At 40.4% G+C, this 20,364-nt stretch overlaps 1 protein-coding gene across 1 annotated transcript in view; it reads right to left on the minus strand.

The window, feature by feature from the left end:
• Positions 1 to 2,185: 2,185 nt before the first annotated feature.
• Positions 2,186 to 20,364, minus strand: part of sestd1 (SEC14 and spectrin domains 1) — a 30,640-nt gene continuing 12,461 nt past the window's right edge. The window contains exons 9-19 of the mRNA XM_084085153.1: positions 20,183 to 20,239; positions 19,813 to 19,970; positions 18,689 to 18,811; positions 12,399 to 12,593; positions 11,672 to 11,786; positions 11,120 to 11,285; positions 8,758 to 8,839; positions 7,760 to 7,882; positions 6,363 to 6,554; positions 5,658 to 5,755; positions 2,186 to 4,342 (exon numbers count right to left, since the gene is read on the minus strand). Of these exons, the coding sequence (XP_083941279.1) occupies positions 4,072 to 4,342; positions 5,658 to 5,755; positions 6,363 to 6,554; positions 7,760 to 7,882; positions 8,758 to 8,839; positions 11,120 to 11,285; positions 11,672 to 11,786; positions 12,399 to 12,593; positions 18,689 to 18,811; positions 19,813 to 19,970; positions 20,183 to 20,239 (1,580 nt within the window). The 3' untranslated portion in view covers positions 2,186 to 4,071. The remainder of the gene's footprint in view (positions 4,343 to 5,657; positions 5,756 to 6,362; positions 6,555 to 7,759; positions 7,883 to 8,757; positions 8,840 to 11,119; positions 11,286 to 11,671; positions 11,787 to 12,398; positions 12,594 to 18,688; positions 18,812 to 19,812; positions 19,971 to 20,182; positions 20,240 to 20,364) is intronic.

Here is a 20,364-nt window from a genome sequence, read left to right on the forward strand (position 1 = left end):
TTTCTTATATGCCTATTGACCGGTCTATTTCTCATAAAAAGTGCTTGTTTAAGATAAGGCTGAAAATGACCACCCCAGAATGAAATACTATGGGTAAATTATACATTTCCTGAATCCTTAGGGTCATGTCAGTATTCCAGTTGTTGTGTTTTGTGTCTCTGATGTTTCTTGATGCCACAGAACTAAAAGAAAATATATGGTTTAGGCGGAAATTGTGAGAAAAAAAAGGTTATTAAAGGTTTGAAGAGCTCCAGTGACCACTGTACTTATCATACATAGTCACCAAAGGGCTCGAATGAAAGCTCAAAGTGTCCCCTTAAAAATGATACCAAACATAAAATATAAAACATTGTAATATGCCCTGAACGTGAGCCAATACCAAGATATGCACATGTGTCTAAAATGCCATTTTTCAATGGGGGGTGGTAACTTTAGCAGCTGATAACCCCAATTTAGCTGGGCCTCAGGAAGGTCTATCATACAAAAATAATATCTAGGGATGTATAGGAATAAAAAAATCCCAACTAGAATTTGCCATCCCAGGTGGTAGCGATATGTGAGATTTTGGGGTTTGGCCCAAGGACTATAGGGGTCCCCAGTCAAATACATGTCAATTAGGGGTCCTTGTCCAGTGTAGATACTGTATGTTCTTAACTGTGTTCAAGCGACGTGCCTGGCCTTCTCGTCAGTGTTGCCATATTCTGTGAAAGAAATAAGCAACCAGGTCTAGGAAAACAAGTCCAAAGGAAGCAACTTATTAGTTAGACCACATGAGCACTTTAAACCTATATGCATCGGCTATTTGAAAATAGCCTATCTACACAGGTCTACAAGCTCACAACGCGCCGAGCTTGTAGATCTGCTATTTTCAAAAACTCTTGCGATAAAATGTGGAATATTTGGATTTTTTTGAAACATTCTAACACAAATGCTCCCTTGCACAAGACAATCAGGAAAATATTTGAGAACCACTGGTTTAAATCGTAATCATTGTTTTTGGAAGCAAGCCTAAATAAGCAAGTACACTTGACAAGCCCAAAAAACCTCAACCACCAATTTGTAAAGCAACTTCACAGAATAAGAAGCCCAAAGTTGCTTATAATAAGCAGACATGCCAACACTGGCACCTGGCTTTATCCAGAGCCTTAGACGGCTTTATCATCCCATTTCCAGGTTGTACGGCAGTGTTATTGTTCCAACCTAACCAAGTTCCCAGATAACTCTATGGTTCCCAGCCTTTTTTGAATAGCCAATCTACAAGCTCACAAAAATATCACTTAAAGCACACGTCAGTGACGTCACTATATTGAATAATAATAATAACCTTAATTATAATGTAATACAAATGTAAATATAAGCATATAAGAAAAGCCCACATTCATCAGATTCAGTATTCCAGTTCCTAATTTTGTCAGCCCATTTCTTTGCTTTCATCACTTTTAATTCCTCATATTTATCCTGACTGGATGAAAATGGTATCCCGGCCTAAAGCACTTTCTTTTTGTTTACTTAAGAGCTGGATAGTCACAGACGGGGAGAACCCTGTTACTGCAAAGTAACGGCTACTATTGGAATATAGATCCATTTAACACTTGAACAAAAATATCACTTAAACCACAAATCTTGTGTCATTTTATTATATACTTTGTTTAAGCATTAAAGTAGTTGTTGTGCAAGTATTAAAGAAATAGTTCACCCAAAAAAATACTTATTTTCTACCAATTACACACCCCTTGAATTCATGGAGATTTTTTTGTTTTTGTCACATTCGACATTCCTGAGCAAATAATTTGATGACCGGGTGGCTGGTCAGTAGGAGACTCAATGTAGAAATACTCTGTTCTAAGTATAAATCCTAGATTCGAAATAGAAAGCCTAAAAAAGAAAACTGAAAAGAAAATAACAGATCTATAAGCTTGTAGATCTGCTAGATAGATCCAGTAAAATAGGCAAAATTGGCAAATGCATGTTTTGTATTAATAACCTAAATCTACAAGGTAACTTGTAACAAAAGGTTTCAGATAATTGGAGTAGAAGTGTAAAGTATTGAAAAATAGACATACTCCTCAAACTGTACTCACGTAGAGTACTTGAGAAGAATTACTTAGTTACTTTACACCACTGAAAATAAGCAGACCAATAACTTGACCATGACACCTTTAATTGTTTTGTTTTTTATATCATAATACATGATGGGCGGGGCAGTTATAGAAGTTGGCAGAGCTAACGTGGTCTGGTCCATAATCCAACCAATGCATCATCATATTAATGTTAATGTACAAAACAGGAAATAAATAGCATACCTGGCAGGGCCACGGGGACCAGTTTCTTAGCTCACATGAGTTTTCTAGATTTCCAGTTGAACTGGTTTCTAATAAAAGGCCAAGCAGCGGACAGACGTGTACCGTGAAGGGCTGCAACCATCGATTATCTTCGAATAATTAATTCGATTAATCAAATAATCGAGAAGTGCTGTTTTTTATGTATTAAAAAATATATAACAAATTGATTAATCACTTACACGTCTTTTATACTTTGTCAGACAATGGTGTCTAGCAAAAATAGTGAAAATAGCAAATCTACAAGCTTGCGACACGTTTTTACCTTGTAGATTGCCTATTCACTATTTTTCACTATAATGCCTATAATGCATGCCCAAAATATGGATTATTAATCGATTCTTTTATTAAATTATCGATTATTATTTTTAAATCGATCAAATCGATTAGTTCGATTAACTGTTGCAGCCCTAAACCTGTTAGTTTGTTACCAAATATTACCACAGAAACCAAGCTTATGTAGAACAAAGCAACAGTAACAGTTTTAACCACTTCAACCCTATATACTTAACTGACCGGGGTCCCCAATGGCTCTATACTCAGCATCCTCGCCTTTCCCCGCCTTTTCTTCCTCAACACCAAACCTCTTCAGCAAAAATAGTCAAATCTATAAGCTCACAACGGAACGCGTAGTGAGCTTATAGTCTGCTATTGTCGCAGAATGTTCGCCCCCAGAATAGGGACACCAGGGTTAAAAGGTCACGTCATGAATAGGGTTTGGCTTTCATATCCATAATAATTTTACCATAAATGTTAATGATAAACTATCTACGTCTGTACAACAACACAGGAGGCTGTTCTCCGTTTGATACTTATGGCTCTTTTCGACTACGATCGGTTAACCCAGGACGTTCCATAACCTGAAACCTTACAGAACCCTTTAAGTTCTGTGATGTTTTTTGTTTGTTTAAGTTTCTGTTAAAATCAGTATCACCCCTGAAGGGGAAGATATGTAATAAGAAAGACAACTTGTTAAAGAAGTGAAAATAGCCGATCTACATCTACAAGCTCACAATGTGGCGTGTTGCGACGCATCGTGAGCTTGTAGATAGGCTATTTTTCCTCTATTTTGGATTTTTTTTTTAATGAATAAATTCTCAGTTCTGGCCTGTGTTCCCAGAACTCAAGGTTAGTACCATCTCCTGAGCAGGGCCCAAAAATTAGGTTCTGAAAACCGAGCCGTAGCGTTATGCACACATCCAGAACCTGTGACATACGTTTCACGGCACGGTTCACTTTTTTTTCCTGAAGCGCAATACATACTCCTTCCGACAGCAGGGTTCAGACAGACTTTCCAAACTACGGTTAGCACACCGAAGAAAAGTCCGGACGTCGAGAGGGAGTATGTATTGCGCTTCAGGCATGCCTGAGGAAGGTCGCCACTGACCGAAACGTAAAGTTTTTGCTCCTGTACCGTGCAGGTTTGGGCAGTGTGCGGGTAATTATTTTATTGTTGATATTTCTTGTAGTGGAGAAGAGCCATTTGATTAGATGAAGGGTGGATGGTGTTTGTAATGTTAAAGAGGAGGAAGGAGAAGTCAAGCAAACAGGAAACGCAGTCTTTTCAGTTCCAGTTGCAGTATGAGCTCAGTATTCCCAGTCTGTTCCCAGTTGGTTCTCAGGTTTGGAGTGGAACGGCAGTACATCAAATCAATGACTGATATTTATATATACTGTGTGTGTGTGTGTGTGTGTGTGTGTGTGTGTGTGTGTGTGTGTGTGTGTGTTTGTTTTAGCAATCCTGGGTTCCTCTCTCCAGCTCGTCTTCGTCCTTGTCGTCATCATCGTCGTCGTCGTCATGGAGACCGTCTTCCTCTCTCTCATTAAGCTCCTCACCTATGACATCTAGCCCCACCCCCTCTTGTTGAAGACCCACCCCTTCCGGGAGAAGCCCCGCCCCGTCGTGTATCTGCAGTCTCCGTTCCTCGACCTGCGCCAGGCGCTCTCTGACGATATCGGCGGATGAGGTCATGTCGCCTGGAGTCCCGAAGTACTGCTCGCTCCTAAGACAGACAGACAGAGTTTATGTCAGAACTACATTTGTGTTCAGTGGTTCTCAAAGTAGGGTCCGGGGACCCCCAGGGATCCTTGAAGGGGTTCCAGGGTGTCCCTAGCCTGGTAAACCCTCCCTCCGGAAATCTCATTTCAATTCGATTTCAGAAAGGAGTCTGGTCTGAAACGCCTTTCTCCAATAATCGCTCTGCTCGCCGAGCCGACGAGCCTATCAGCGTCGTCGCTCATTGTTCTGTGATTGACAGCGACAGTTGGCCAATCAGGTGGCGAGTTCGAGTGAGCCCGAATGAACCCGAGTGCAGCCTGAGAGCCGCCGAAAAAAGACGAACGGCAGCCATTGTTGTTTGTGCGAGTGCCTTCACTTCTTACTTTCAGTTTTATAACGCTTTCAAACTTCTTTTTTGAGGCACGGAATTTACTTATAAGATATCGTTTGGATAGAATTTAGTTGTTTAACTTCATATATGTGGTCAATTAATCATGACAGAGCCTATTTAAAAATATAAATTTAGAGAACCGGCAGGGGCGGGGAGTGACACGCATGTATCCCAATAAGGCAACCTATTTTCGGCATGGCCGTCCCAAAAGTCCCGTTGCGTCACATAGTCTGGAGCTCGTCAAATTGAACTGCTCATTGGCTGAAGGGGAAAAACGATCATTGGTTGAAGGGGTTGTCAGTCAACGGTATTACTCCCGCCCAACTCCAGCCCACAGCGATTATTGCAGAAAGGCGTTTCAGACCAGACTCCTTTCTGAAATCGAATTGAAATGAGATTTCCGGAGGGAGGGTTTACCAGGCTAGGGTGTCCCCAGCTAAATTAGTTTATAGAGTATCAAAACCACTTTAACCCTATATACTGTACATCGGCTATTTGAAAGTGGCTGATCTACAGTACAAGCTTACAACACATCTGGTGTTATGATACAGAGTAGTGGCCTGGCATTTACTGTGTAGGCCAATAAGCCAAAATATTTTTGTGTTGGCTATTCAATAGCAGACATACGAGCTCACAGTCCGTCACGCTATTTTTGAACATTTTTGAAAGTGTGAGAACTACTGATTTAAAAGGCATTTGCAGAATCAAATCGGCCTCAGGACATGAATAGAACAAAAGTGTAAGGCATGTGTAGGACAAAATAATTATAACTGGACAGGGCAGAAAGTAGCTCCATACAGAGCAAATTAGCTCTCAAAATAGTACAACCACTGTGGGAGAATATACTGAGAAACATGATCCACTCTAACAATGTGTGTGTGTGTGTGTGTGTGTGTGTGTGTGTGTGTGTGAGGGGGGGTGTTCGTACCCATCAGGGAATATGACAGGCATACTGATTCTGTCCAGCAGAGTTTTCCCAACTGTTGTAACGTCCTGAAGATCTTCCGGTTCTACGGACTGTAGAGCCTACACACGCACACACGCAAACACACACACACACACACACACACACACACACACACACACACACACACAGATACAGATTCCATGAATCAGACAGTTTATTTAAAGACACAATGACCTCCTAAATGCCTGCGTGTTAGTACTGTATATCTGTCTACCTGCTAGCTGTATGATAGGCAAGTATTTTTCAAGTCGCTTCATTCACGTGATTTTGGTCACTTGGACAAAAGTGTTCATTTGTGTGTGTTCACTTACTATGGAAACAGTATTGAATTCTAATACTAGCAATTGTAGGTGTGAAAATAAGAAAGATTCATGACTAAAATATATTGATAGCTTTAACAGTCAAGCTGTCAAAAACACACACTGAGTGTGTGAGCTCCTGCTAGCCCATTAAGACCTGGAACTGTGTCATTTTTAGATTTGAGTTAAAAAGCATTATTTTACACTTTGGGCTATTCAAAAATAGCAGATATACAAGCTCATAGCTCATTGTTCGCAGGTACATAAAACACAGAAAATGTCCATCCAGTGGGTTTGCCACACAGTAACATTATTGGCATGTCAAAGGTGTTAGCTATATTTCTAGCTCCAGTCTGTGTTGTCTTACCCTCTCAGCCGCCGTGTGGAAGTTGTACGCTAGCTCCAGCCTGTGCTGTCTCTCCTCGGACGAGACAGAGAACTGTTTCCAGACTCTGTTCAGACGAGGCAGAGTGTCTCCTGATGACCGAGTGGAACAACGCAGAGACTGACACAGAACCACTGAGGCCTGCAGCAACTGACGGCCATAGTCATATGTACTCTATAGAGAAACACACAGGGGGAAAAGGGAACCAGTCAACTTCAAACAGCTAATAACAAGTCATTTACAATTTAAGCAATTAGCAGATTCTCTTAATCCAGAGCGATTTACAGTAAGCAAGGCAAACAGGTAATACATCAACCTGTTAATACCTGTTAATACGTCTTAACAGTATAATATCAAAAAAATAATAATCTGTATATTGAAACTATACACACTATAGGATGCCAGGTCTACAAAGGAATCTGGCATCTGTCTACATAACATGCTATCTAAATGACATGTGCGGGCAGTAACTGGGAGCCAATGGAGTCATGTCACAGTTAACAATCTGTTGCTACATTTAATCTGTTACTACAGTTAATGATCTGTTATTAGGGGCTGTGTCCACAGAGAACGCCTTTTGAGCTGAGGAGTGCTTTGGACATCATGTCCAAAGCACACGGTGCTTATAGTGATAATCTCTTACATTTAATAACCCGGCCTGTTATTACAGTTAATGATCTCTTGTTGCACTTAAAGGTCTAGTGAAATGAAAAACAAATGTTTTTCACAATAAAACATTTTTTTCACAATTTTAGAGCATATCTGTGGTCATCATATGGGCACACCTAACAATAGATGCCATTTTTTATTTATTTACAATTTTGTGTATTTTTTATATCAAAAGTCTCTAAAAAGCCAATCTTCCTGTGAACGAAAACGTGCTGCGTGACACAACTTTCATGAATATAAATGAATCTTGATTTCGTTCACCTGTGTGATTCCCATAGCTGCATGTTCCTCCAAACACAGCTGATTTTAATTACAGAACTACTCAGTTTGAATCTCATTCAAGATGACGTCCAGACGGTGTATTACTCATTGTAAACTTAAATCAGCACACTAAAATATGTATCTGAAAACATTTTAGGTTAGAAATAAGCAACTTGGTAACAAACATTCTGCACAGTGGCCGAGTCTCTGTCTCCCTTGGCCAGCCCGCTCCTGCAGGCTACAAACACTAACACTGCGCATCATGTGAGTGAGGTGCTACCGTGCCATAGCCTGAAGGGATGCAACCTTCTGATTAGTTGCGAGGCCGTTTCAGAATGAAACTTAAAAATAAAATGACCGAAAATGTCATTGCACTGGACCTTTATTAACTTTAATCTGTCAAATAGCTCGGTGGGATGGTGCTGTAATGAAGGAATCGGGACACAAACCTGAGCCACATCCACAAACTTCCTGTGTTTGTCCAACATGGTCCTCGTCTCCTGACCGTCCTCTCCCAGTCTGACATGGGTCTTTAATAAGGCTTCTAACAGCTCCCCAAGCCATTCTACTGCCTGCATACAAACACCATTATTATACAACATATCATTTTAATGTACATACACAGCATACTGTATATCCATAAGTATAGAATATAGACAGCACACACACAAGCACATATCTATCTATCTATCTGTCTATCTATCTACAGTGTACACATATATACACATGATTATGACTTTTTACTGACATGTTTACGACGAGACTCGCATCAATGGTGAATTAGCAACCCTTTACAGTAGAAACCACCTTGCTCACATACTGCAAGTAATGACAAGTCCACAACAGTTAATATACATTAACATTTCAACATACTGTACATTGAACTAATTGCACCGTCCACTCAGAATGAAGAATGAAGTCATTGAACTGAACATTTTGTTTTCTAGCCTCACTCAGGCATCGTTTAGTAACGTTGTCGTAGCTATGGTGAAATATGGTTTTAATTATGTAGCAATAGTTAAATGTTTGTAGCAGTATTCTGTAGAACAGTGGTTCTCAGAGTGGGGTCCCCAGAAAAATTAGTTAATTTAGCATCAAAATCAATTTAACCACTTTAAATCTAAATGTCGGATATTTGATAATAGGCAGATCTAAAAACTCACAACACGTTGCATTATGAGCTTGTAGATATGCTATTTTCAAGAAATCTTGAAAAGATGAATGTGAAAGATTTGGCATATTTTTAAAACATTTTAACAACACAAATCTTGTATCTTGGGTCCTTGGCACAAAATATTTTCCAAAATACATAATTAACTTGACATGAAAAAGTTGAGAACTCCTGCCGTACAATATTTTAACAGTAAATTATAAAAGTGTGGTTCAGGATTTGTTAATGCCAAAAAGCTCCCGTTATTAGAACATTTTGAACGTTGATGTGTTTCACCTGTGTAGCGTCCTCTTCACATTTGAACAGTTGAACCATCTGCAACATCTTCAACCTCCTCACATCCACCATGTCTTCACACCTACACACACACACACACACGACAAGAGAAATAACAGGATTATCTACAAAGAATCTCACGGCTAACCACTCCACGAGCTACTAAGCTAGCTTACTGGTAGTGCACACATTTGGCACAGATCAGTCCAGCATTTGCAGACAAACAAACACAAACAGGTGACCTTGTATGTCCATTGTCCAAAACCGTTACTTTTCAGAAAATGGAAAAAATAACTGTACTCCAATGGGTGCGATGGACCCAATAGTTATTATTTAGTAACAAGCTCTTGCTAATACTTTTTGTTGGTTCAATATAAGACCCACAGACAGACTTTCAACCGCTTTCACTTATTTGTTTTTTCCAAAATAGCTGATCTACACACATCGCAACGCATAGTGAGTTTGTATATCAGCTTTTTTGCAAGTAGGGCATTAGTTGACAAAAAAAGGAAACATGAAAAGTTGAAATATGGAGATACAAGATTTCTGTCTATAATGGAAGCAAGAGTGTTAAAACGTTTTCATTGTATGAATCACATCTCTCTTTTCATCAGGGAAAACACTCAAAACAGACATGTGAGATCAAATCTCCAGATATTGGTCTTAACATAAACACGTTCCTTCCACGCGCTACGTCCAACCAGGGAAACTCTCCCCTGTCAGGTGATAAGAAGGTCAGTTGGCTCTCATGCATTGAAGGAGGCAATGAGCTCGGCCCTGGCCTCCCTAGGTTGGCAGAGGGAGTGTAGTGGCCAGGATTACATAGAGATTGGCACTGGGTGTAAAAAATAGGGTTACAAAATCGTGGGATAAAAATTTAGAGAAAAAAACAACAACATCAACTATGGTTACTGTATGTCTCATTCATATCACATCAGCAGTCTCTCAGCTTCCTTCACTGTCGACGTGGAAGAATTCAAAGCAACACATACACTAGGTCAAGCCGTCACACCATTGAGATATTAGTTTCAACTTTTAATAAAGTCATAGTACCAACTACACTAACAGATGTACCAGTGTACAGGACCGTCTGTTACTCTCACACAAACACATTTCAAAATAAAGTGCTCCAGATTAATACTGGTTTTCTTTTTCCCCATATAAAATCTAACTGACAATAAATCACTGTAGATCCCACTTTATCGATACATTTCCTCAGATCTTATATAACAACACAACTAATGCAATTTGTTTATGTCATTCAAATGGTTATCCATGGACAGCCCAATATAATGGAGATTTGAAGAGTCATAGTGCCATCTTGTGGTGAAAAAGAAAATTACCTCTGGTTTTGACTGGCTGGAATACTGCACACACACACATTGCCATATTTACATTCTGAAGGCTCTCGCCGTCATTTCATAAAGTTGTTCCATATTCACTGCAATTGTGAATTACGTTGACCAAAGCAACAGTACATTTTTGGCACTTGGAGTTCTATTACTTCCAGTTATATATTTGTTCAGGCAAGACGGACAATACTAAATTGTCAGAAGGATAATGCATTTCATGGGCTTAAACTGTTCGTAGGCTATGTTAATGTTAAGACTAAATTAAATAATGCCAGCCTTATTTAACCATTGTAGGCCGTCATACATAGACGGACAATACTAAATTGTCAGAAGGATAAACGCATTTCATGGGCTTAAACTGTTCGTAGGCTATGTTAATGTTAAGACTAAATTAAATAATGCCAGCCTTATTTAACCACTGTAGGCCGTCATACTTGTACAATATGTAGGGCTGTACTGTATTGAAAAATAGCAGCAACAAAAAAAGCAGATGTACGAGCTCATATTGTAATATGTTGTGAACTTGTAGAAAATTTGACCAAAATATGGACAAATATATGCTCAAAATGTTTGTTTTAGTTAAAAAAAAAATATTAGTGGTGGAAATTGCGACTCTGGAACACATAGGATGGTTCAACTTCAAATCATCACATCAGAAACCTAGAGCCTGGTGCATCGACTTCAGATGTGCGTCTGTTGCTAATACGTGTACATTTGACTGGCACAGAATCTAGACTGATCAGTGCAACTCTACAGTAATGGCCCTAGCGCACAGTCCGATGCAATAACATTTTGGTCAATCAGGTTTTAACGCAGCCGAAGAAATGCAGGAATTCTGGGTTCGATTAAAACAAAAAAAATATGATCTGTCTCAGACACTCGTCGGACCGAAATTTCGGAGATGTGCAAGAGGTCATAGGTATTTTATTCATTCATTCAGTCAGTCAGTCACTCAGTAAATCAGTTACTTAGACAGTAAACCAGACAATCAGACAGTCAGTCAGTCTTACCGTTGTTTCCGGAGTGTCATGTCTTCCATGACAGATTGGACATGTGTGATGTTCTCTTGGGTTTCGGCCGTTGGACTGACTTTGTCCTCCTCAGACCAGGAAGGCTGGCTGGACATCTGATCCAATACTACCTGTCCCTTCTCCCTCAGACCCTGCAGACTGCTCTCTACATACAGACAGACAGACAGACAGACAGACAGACAGATGTTTACGTAGTGATACAGTAAAGATCTAGACTCAGTTATAGACTTGGTATCAGACTAGTTTTGTTTTTTTTAAACAAACTCCGTACTGGGTTTTATGATGGTGTTATATATTGTCAGAATCAGCTTCCTTTACTTTTGTTTATGTGCTAAAAGAGTGACTTTGAGAGCTGTTTCATAGTTCAATGGAAGTCAATGAGGAGCTATTTTTTTTCTTTTGTTTAAACCTTCTTTTGCACAATGGAGTGATATATGTCGCCAATTGGACTAGTTACATCATGACGAGGTAAGTACACAACCCAAACCTCTACCAAAGTGTCCTATTGCTTTAAGGGTCTCTGGTACTGACCTACGGCCTTCAGTTTCTCCTCCAGGTGTTTGAGTGTCTGTTGAATGGCTGCTCCATCTGCTGGAGCCACGTCTGCACAAAGCATTCCTAGAAGACCATCTAGCTGTTGAGACAACTACACACACACACACACACACACACACACACACACACACACACACACACACACACACACACTTTTCAATTTAGGCATTTAGCTGACGCTCTTAACCAGAGGAACTTACAATAAGCAAGGTAATGACATACGTACATCAAATGCAGAGAGACAGTGTAGTGCCTCAGTAAATTAGGATCACGAGTAAACCAAGAACCTAGCATCAGTCTAAACAATTACTAAGTATCCAAAAAAAAAATCTGTACATTTAAACTAAAGGATACAAGGTAAACAATGAATCTGCTATCTGTCTATATAACCTGTTGCAGGTATCAACATTTTTACATTGTGGTCAAGAAAAAGCAAGCCTGAGTAACAACAACATGAGAACAAATGACAAAGGTAATGTCTGCATGGTCGTCATAACTAGGTCAAGTATTCTGTCGGTTCTCCAGGTGTGTGTGTGTGTGTGTGTGTGTGTGTGTGTGTGTGCGCGCGCGTTCATACATCCTGTGCGGTGCTGTGGAAGCCGTGAGCTGACTGCAGGATGTTCTGCTGGTTCTCCAGGTGTGTGTGTGTGTGTGTGTGTGTGTGTGTGTGTGTGTGTGTGTGTGTGCGTGTGCATATTCATACATCCTGTGCAGTGCTGTGGAAGTCGTGCGCTGACTGCAGGATGTTCTGTCGGTTTTCCAGGTGTGAGGCCTGTTTGTAACAAACGTCACTCAGCTGCTGCTGAAGACTCTTCAGCTCCAACAGCTCCTCTTCATCACCGCCACCCAGCAAGGCAGCAATCTGCTGGTTCAACTCCACGTACACCGCAAACCACTCCTGTACACAACATGTAGGGATTGTGATAATCATGTTTTAATAACATATGGACAGTCAATATCTATGTAATCATATTTCACATGGGAAAATAAGCTTTATCTAGAAGGGTTAACAACTGTTGTTATTACACAGATTCTGATTGGTCAATCACAGAGTTCAGTGGCTTTTAATAGTGACCGCAATAGTTGTCTAATCAAAGACTCTATAGAGCACCTGGCTCAAATCGATCAGCGTTGCTTGATTTGTGACGTATCCAACATGGCAGCCATGTACACAAACATAAGATGTAATTTACAGCTACGTACACTGAAGAATATTTCCACTCACTATGTATATATAAAGTATGTGTACACTCAAGAATGTTTTAGAAGAATTTTGAGGCGAGAAATAGACAATGCTTAATCAGTCGGCAAGCATTTTCTGCACTTCTCATAATAGACTAGGCAGAATTTCAGAAAATGTGCTTGTATAAAATGCTGAAGGCATTTCGTGTTTATTTTTGGTATACAACATTTCTAGGGGTATTAAGGGGTGCTGAATCCAAATCTGCTGTATACCCAGCGCAAAAATGTCAATTAAGGCCTCAAAATTGAGAAATTCAACATGGCCGCCAGCGCCAGGACCTCTTTCCAAAAAAAACAGGTGCTAAACCCACATTCTTTATTCTACTGACATGAAACTTTGCACAGAACATCTGCACTTATGGGGGAAGAAAGTAGGAATATAGCTGGGGTGCAACCATGAGAGTAACAGGGTGTTTTTGACTGTCTAACTGTAATCTTTGTATAGGCGAGGATACAAAAATGACATTTCTTCAGTGTTTGCAGGAATACTACAGCAATTTGGTAATAACTGTACAGTGTTGGACACCAACATTGGAATCCCCCAAGTCTTAGCTTTCTTCAGGTACCAAGTTTATGCCAGTAGCCCTTATAAGTCTGGATATATAAGCATTTTAGTGTAAGCATGCTGTTTTATAGTAGGGTCCGAAAGTGAGGTTCTGTGACCATCCTTTGGCAAGTATGTTTTTACGATTGATTTGACCTCTATGGACCCTTTAGAAAAGATTTAGCCCCCAGGTCCCTCCCAAAAATCCCGGCATTTTTTGCTAGACAGCCAAATTCAAAATGGCGCCCGGCGCCATCTCTAAAAATTAACTTTTGATCTGGATGACCTAGAATCATGTATGAAGGCACTTTTCCATACAAGTCAACCATGAGGATTCCAAATCTGACACAATTTTAATTGTCAGACCTCGTTTTGACTCCGAAATTCAAGATGGCCGACATCCAGTACAGTAAAAACTTATACCCAGGGGGCAATGAACCAGATGGGCTAGAAATAAAAACTTGGTGTTTATTTCATGGTTTCAGAGCATGAGAAACTCAATGGAATACTTATCTTTATGATTGGGTGTGTCTGGACCTTTAATTTGCATATTTCCAAGATGGACGCCACGCAAAAATGAGTTTTACTTTGACTTTTACAGTGACAGCTGACTGTTATGGCAAAAAGTCTGCTTTTTAAGTAATATGAACACATTTGGTCAGTTTGAGCTTTAATTTATATGTTGTCAATATGGCAGACCCACACCATGAGTCTGGTCAGAGTCGTGTAATCCGGGATGCAGAGATGGTAGTCAAGGCAGCAGTGGAGACTAACCCATTTACAGTGAGCACATCATCCATGATCAACATATCTACAGGACAGTGTGCTGATTCCACATCCACAGTCAAGGACGACTTGATGAGTGTGAAAGAACTGGGTCTGAAGGCACTGTGTGAGTCACTGTCCAGTGAACAGAAGAAGACAAGAATAATGAAGCTTAACACTTTCTACACTCAAAACACAAAATCTAAACAATCTAAGGGGAAAACCTCAGCACCTGGCAAGAGCAATGAAATTACTGCCCTCCTGCGCATGACCCTAATCATAGCCAGTGGTGGAGAACTCAACCTTGTTGACTTTATAGGCAACCACGAGTGCAGTGACTTCCCCCCTTCCCTCTTCCAGGAAGATGGCAGGATGAGAACAGGTACCAAGGCAAGCCTTGTGAAGGTCCTGAAAGAGGAGACCAAAGTTGCATGTATCCCTGACCTGCCTACAGAAGACAGAAAAACAGCAGTAGTTATTGATGCCATGTATGTAGGGGTGTGCCGATACACTAATTTCACGAAACGATACGATACGATATTTGGCTCACAACTTCGATACGATTTCGATACGATACGATACGCACTTTTTTTATTATGAAAATATATGGAGGAGAAAAAAAGAAAATGCAAACAAATAATTCTGTTTTTGCATTATTCAGACATGCAAACTTGTAGCTTTTCAGCTACAATAGCCGTTTTGAATCCAAATAGTATGACACCTGACCCGAAAAAAAAACATGTTGTCACTCTTTTCACTTCGGGGCTGTTTGCATGCCTGATAATTATGATTGTAAAAAAAAAAGAAAAAAAAAAAAAAAATTTTTTTTTTTTTTTCAAAAACGATATTTTTTTTCCCCAAAACGATACATATCGTCGCGAAAACGTATCGCGATATATCGCGGGACGATATATCGGCACACCCCTACATGTATGCCATGCGCCATTGGTCGTTCCTGAAAGGTGAAGCATTTGGAACAATCGCTGAACGATACCAACGTCTGCTGTTGAATGATGTGCCTGCTGGCACAGAGATCATTCACTTCTGTTTTGACCGGTACTGTGGACCTAGTCTTAAGACAGCTGAGCAAGAACACAGATATGCTTGACCAAAACCTACCAAAGAATATAAAGTCAGTATGCATTACACAGCTCCAGATCCTCAGGAGTTTTTTGCTGTGTCAGCTAACAAGGCAAACCTATTGAGTTTCCTCTGTGACGAATGGTGTGAAAATGAGAAACTTAAGTCGGCCCTTGGTCCAACACATCTTTACCTGGGTGGGGGGTTTAAAGAAGAGACAAGGAGTGTGGTGATCAAGGAGGGGTCTATTGAAGATGTCCCTGCACTAGAATCCACACAACAGGAGGCTGATACAAGAATAATACTCCACACCCTGTACAGTGTCCAGAATGACAAAGTTGACAGAGTTGTCAGAATCAGAATCAGAAGATTTTATTGCCATGACATGTGAACATGTTAGGAATTTCATTTGGTACAGCGGAGCACAGTTTACTACAGACAGAAACAACACTCCCCAACACCACAGCAGCCATGGGCGGCGCTGTCATCCATGCCAATGACACAGACATCATCATCATGTGCCTTTACTATGCAGCAACCCATCTCCAATGCCTTCCAGAGCTGTGGGTGAGAACAGAGCAAAATTCATACCTTCCTATCCATCAAATGGTATCAGCACTGGGTCTCGCACAGTGTCGTGCCCTGCCCTTTATCCATAGTTTAAGTGGCAGAGATACTGTACCACCAGCTATCCCTTCTTCACTGGGAAGAAGGCATGGTTCAAGGCCATCATGCGTCTGGATCTCTGCACTTGAGGAGTTTGGTGAAAACTCTTATGATTCCCTCTCAGATGACGTCCATCAATCAGGCACGAGACCTCACAATTGCTGTATATACATCCAAAGCGGACCACCAGGAGGATTTTGACCTGAGTAAGCTTAGAGTGTACAAGTTCCTCAATAATAGATCAACCCTCTTAAAGCTGCTGCCCCCGACAGATAATTCCTTTGACCTGCACCTGAGAAGAGCTGTTCTAGCAACCATAATAGATAAATGTGCACATATCGCCAAGCCGGATATTCCTTCTTTCACAGAGTATGGATGTTCTCTCAGTGCTAGCAATGCAGTCCCCCTTGCATCTACCGAGCCAGCCTGGCCTGTGTCAATGAACAAGGCAATATCATGCAGCTGTATCAAAGGCTGCCAGAAAAACTGTTCCCGTGCAAAGAAGGCAATTCCATTCTACTTAGGATGCCGTTGCCAGGGACTGGAGACACGATGCAGCAGGATCAGTGCAACATGACAACAGTGACAGTGAATAGCATTGTACCATAGTATCATTGGCTTTAGAAGCAGGCAAGACTGAACCATAGAGGTCAAAATGAACCTTTTGTAGGCAACCTCAACTCCGCTTTTACTCTATTTGTCACTAAGTAGTCTATCTTTTGTTATGTTACTTGAATGCATACCACTATGTTAATTTGTATAGCCCTAAAGTTGAAGTTTTTGGCAAGTCTTGGAGTGTGCATGTGTCTGTTTATATTGTATTTAGTTTATGATACATAAGGTACATTGTGGGCTTTTTCTCCGATTTTTCTCTGCAATCATCCCCACAACTATAGATCTATAAATCAATAAATGGAAAATGTAATACCATACATTATTTATGACTGCAGCCATATTGACAACATATAAATTAAAGCGCAAACTGACCAAATGTGTTCATATTGCTTAAAAAGCAGACTTTTTGCCATAACAGTAAGCTGTCACTGTAAAAGTCATAGTAAAACTAATTTTCGCGTGGCGTCCATCTTGGAAATATGCAAATTAAAGGTCCAGACACACCCAATCATAAAGATAAGTATTCCATTGAGTTTCTCATGCTCTGAAACCATGAAATAGACACCAAGTTTTTATTTCTAGCCCATCTGGTTCTTTGCCCCCTGGGTATAAGTTTTTACTGTACTGGATGTCGGCCATCTTGAATTTCGGAGTCAAAACGAGGTCTGACAATTAAAATTGTGTCAGATTTGGAATCCTCATGGTTGACTTGTATGGAAAAGTGCCTTCATACATGATTCTAGGTCATCCAGATCAAAAGTTAATTTTTAGAGATGGCGCCGGGCGCCATTTTGAATTTGGCTGTCTAGCAAAAAATGCCGGGATTTTTGGGAGGGACCTGGGGGCTAAATCTTTTCTAAAGGGTCCATAGAGGTCAAATCAATCGTAAAAACATACTTGCCAAAGGATGGTCACAGAACCTCACTTTCGGACCCTACTATAAAACAGCATGCTTACACTAAAATGCTTATATATCCAGACTTATAAGGGCTACTGGCATAAACTTGGTACCTGAAGAAAGCTAAGACTTGGGGGATTCCAATGTTGGTGTCCAACACTGTACAGTTATTACCAAATTGCTGTAGTATTCCTGCAAACACTGAAGAAATGTCATTTTTGTATCCTCGCCTATACAAAGATTACAGTTAGACAGTCAAAAACACCCTGTTACTCTCATGGTTGCACCCCAGCTATATTCCTACTTTCTTCCCCCATAAGTGCAGATGTTCTGTGCAAAGTTTCATGTCAGTAGAATAAAGAATGTGGGTTTAGCACCTGTTTTTTTGGAAAGAGGTCCTGGCGCTGGCGGCCATGTTGAATTTCTCAATTTTGAGGCCTTAATTGACATTTTTGCGCTGGGTATACAGCAGATTTGGATTCAGCACCCCTTAATACCCCTAGAAATGTTGTATACCAAAAATAAACACGAAATGCCTTCGGGGTTATGCTTCTCTGAAAATTTACCCTGTCTATAAATGACATAGAGAAGCTGTCACAATTTCCCCTCCTGCTGGTTGCAGAAGACTTGTCATGCCATTAAACGCAATGGGTATTTGACCAGACTTTACACTAGATTTTATTACCGTAGTAAACATTGTCATAAATACATAATGCTTTCAGTCCCTAGTTTAAAGTCTTCTTTCAATTACCATGACATGTGTTTTTGTAAATTATGGTCCCATACATTTTTACTTGTATAATACAGTAGGTTAAGCTTCTAGGGCTTCTACTGAGTGAAGACCCGCCCTTGCTCCCCGCCCCGGTTCCATTTCGACAGACAGACAGACAGACAGACAGACAGACAGAGAGAGAGGGGGGGGGGAGACAGACAGACAGACAGACAGGGATTGAGAGAGAAAGGGAGACACAGGGAGAGAGGGGGGGGGTCAGACAGACAGTCCAATGATGGCGGATTTGAATTCGCTAAAGTAATGTCCTCAAAACGGGTCGGTCTGCAGAAACCAATGGGTGACGTCGCGGCTCCCTTCGTCCATATTTCTTTTACAGTCCATGTGCCGAATGCAGTAACAGAATATTGATTCCTATTAGATCAACACTTCCTACCGGTGTGTCATACTCACACTATGTTGACTCTCTATCTCCTCGTGTTTCTGTTGCAGAGCCTGAGATGCTCTGATAGAGTCTCCTATGGCCCACTGACTCTTCAACTGATCACAGCCTGGCCCCTCCAACCAGGTCACCACCTACACACACACACACACACACACACACACACACAAATTAATTTAACCCATTTAAACCTGGAACACATATATACGTTGTTATACCTTTCAAGCCAGGAACAACTCTGTGTATAGTTGTTGCTATATACAGTGTATATATATATATATATATATATATATAGCAACGTTATTTTTTAAAGAAATGTTGAATACAATTTGAAGTTTTTGAGAAAACTTCTAAGGTAAGGATTTAGAAGGCATTTTTAGAATTGGCCTCAGGTCTAAATGGGTTCATCTTTATTTATTGTCTTGGGAATACATTGAAAAAGATTACAGTAGGCAGATAAGAAAAAACTAAAAACCGAAATCACACAACCATATTCAAATACATACACACATAAAAACCTAGACGCTTCTAATATCATTTATAATAAACCCTTCATTTGTAATAAACCCTTCATTCTACTGTTTGGTTGCCTAGTAACAGCAGCTGTAAACGTCACCGTTAAGATTTTCCCCCAATTCCTCCTTCATCTCCATGGTAACACAAGCACTAGCTACACAACACTTGAAGCTTTCACTGGAAGCTCACAACTCATTTGAACTTTCAGATGAGTGACCAATATCACACTCTCTCTGTCTGTGTGTGTGTGTGTGTGTGTGTGTGTGTGTGTGTGTGTGTGTGTGTGTGTGTGTGTGTGTGTGTGTGTGTGTGTGTGTGTGTGTGTGTGTGTGTGTGTGTGTGTGTGTGTGAGTTTGTATTACTAGAACTTAAGAGTTTAAAAGATTCAGGTTGGGTTTAGGGTTAGAATTAGGCATTTAGAGGTTAGTTTTAGGAGTTATTACAGATTCATAATTAGTTGCTCGCTGGTGTCGTGCACCAAAAAATTGCTACAAGCTCACGAAGCATGATTGTAAAATGACATTCATAAAATCACAGTCCTATGTCCTCACAAGTATAGTAATACAAACGTGTGAGTGTGTGTGTGTGTGTGTGTGTGTGTGTGTGTGTCCTGCAGTACCTGCATGACCTTGCTGTGTATTTCGTCGAGCTGTGTGCGTTTGTTCCGCAGTCTGCACAGCTCCTGGTATTTGGTGTACTGCTCTCTGAGAGAATCCAGCAGCCTCATCACCTGAGGCTGAGCCAACAGCTCCTCGTCCATAGGACACCATGCTGGACCTAGAATAATATACATAATGTATACATAATATATTCATCCATTGCCCTAGAATACTGTACATACAATATATTCAATCATTCACCCATCCATCCATTCATTCATGACACCATTCTTGACCATAACACCATACAATACATACAATAAATGCATTCATTCATGCATACATTCATCCATCCATCCATCCATGGATCCACATCATACAGTACAATACCTCCTCCCTCTGAGCCGTTAAATCTTCTCTGTTGTAACTCTGACAGCAACTCATGACCTGGACACACACATAATATTAACATTATTATAACAATAATCATCATCAGACAGGATGTCATATTTATATTCGGACTGAATCACCACATGTGAATGAACTTCATCATCATTTCTTTCCACAAAACG

The sequence above is a fragment of the Gymnoscopelus microlampas genome, assembly GCF_963454915.1.
Source record: "Gymnoscopelus microlampas genome assembly, chromosome: 17".
Classification (NCBI taxonomy): Eukaryota; Metazoa; Chordata; class Actinopteri; order Myctophiformes; family Myctophidae; genus Gymnoscopelus; species Gymnoscopelus microlampas.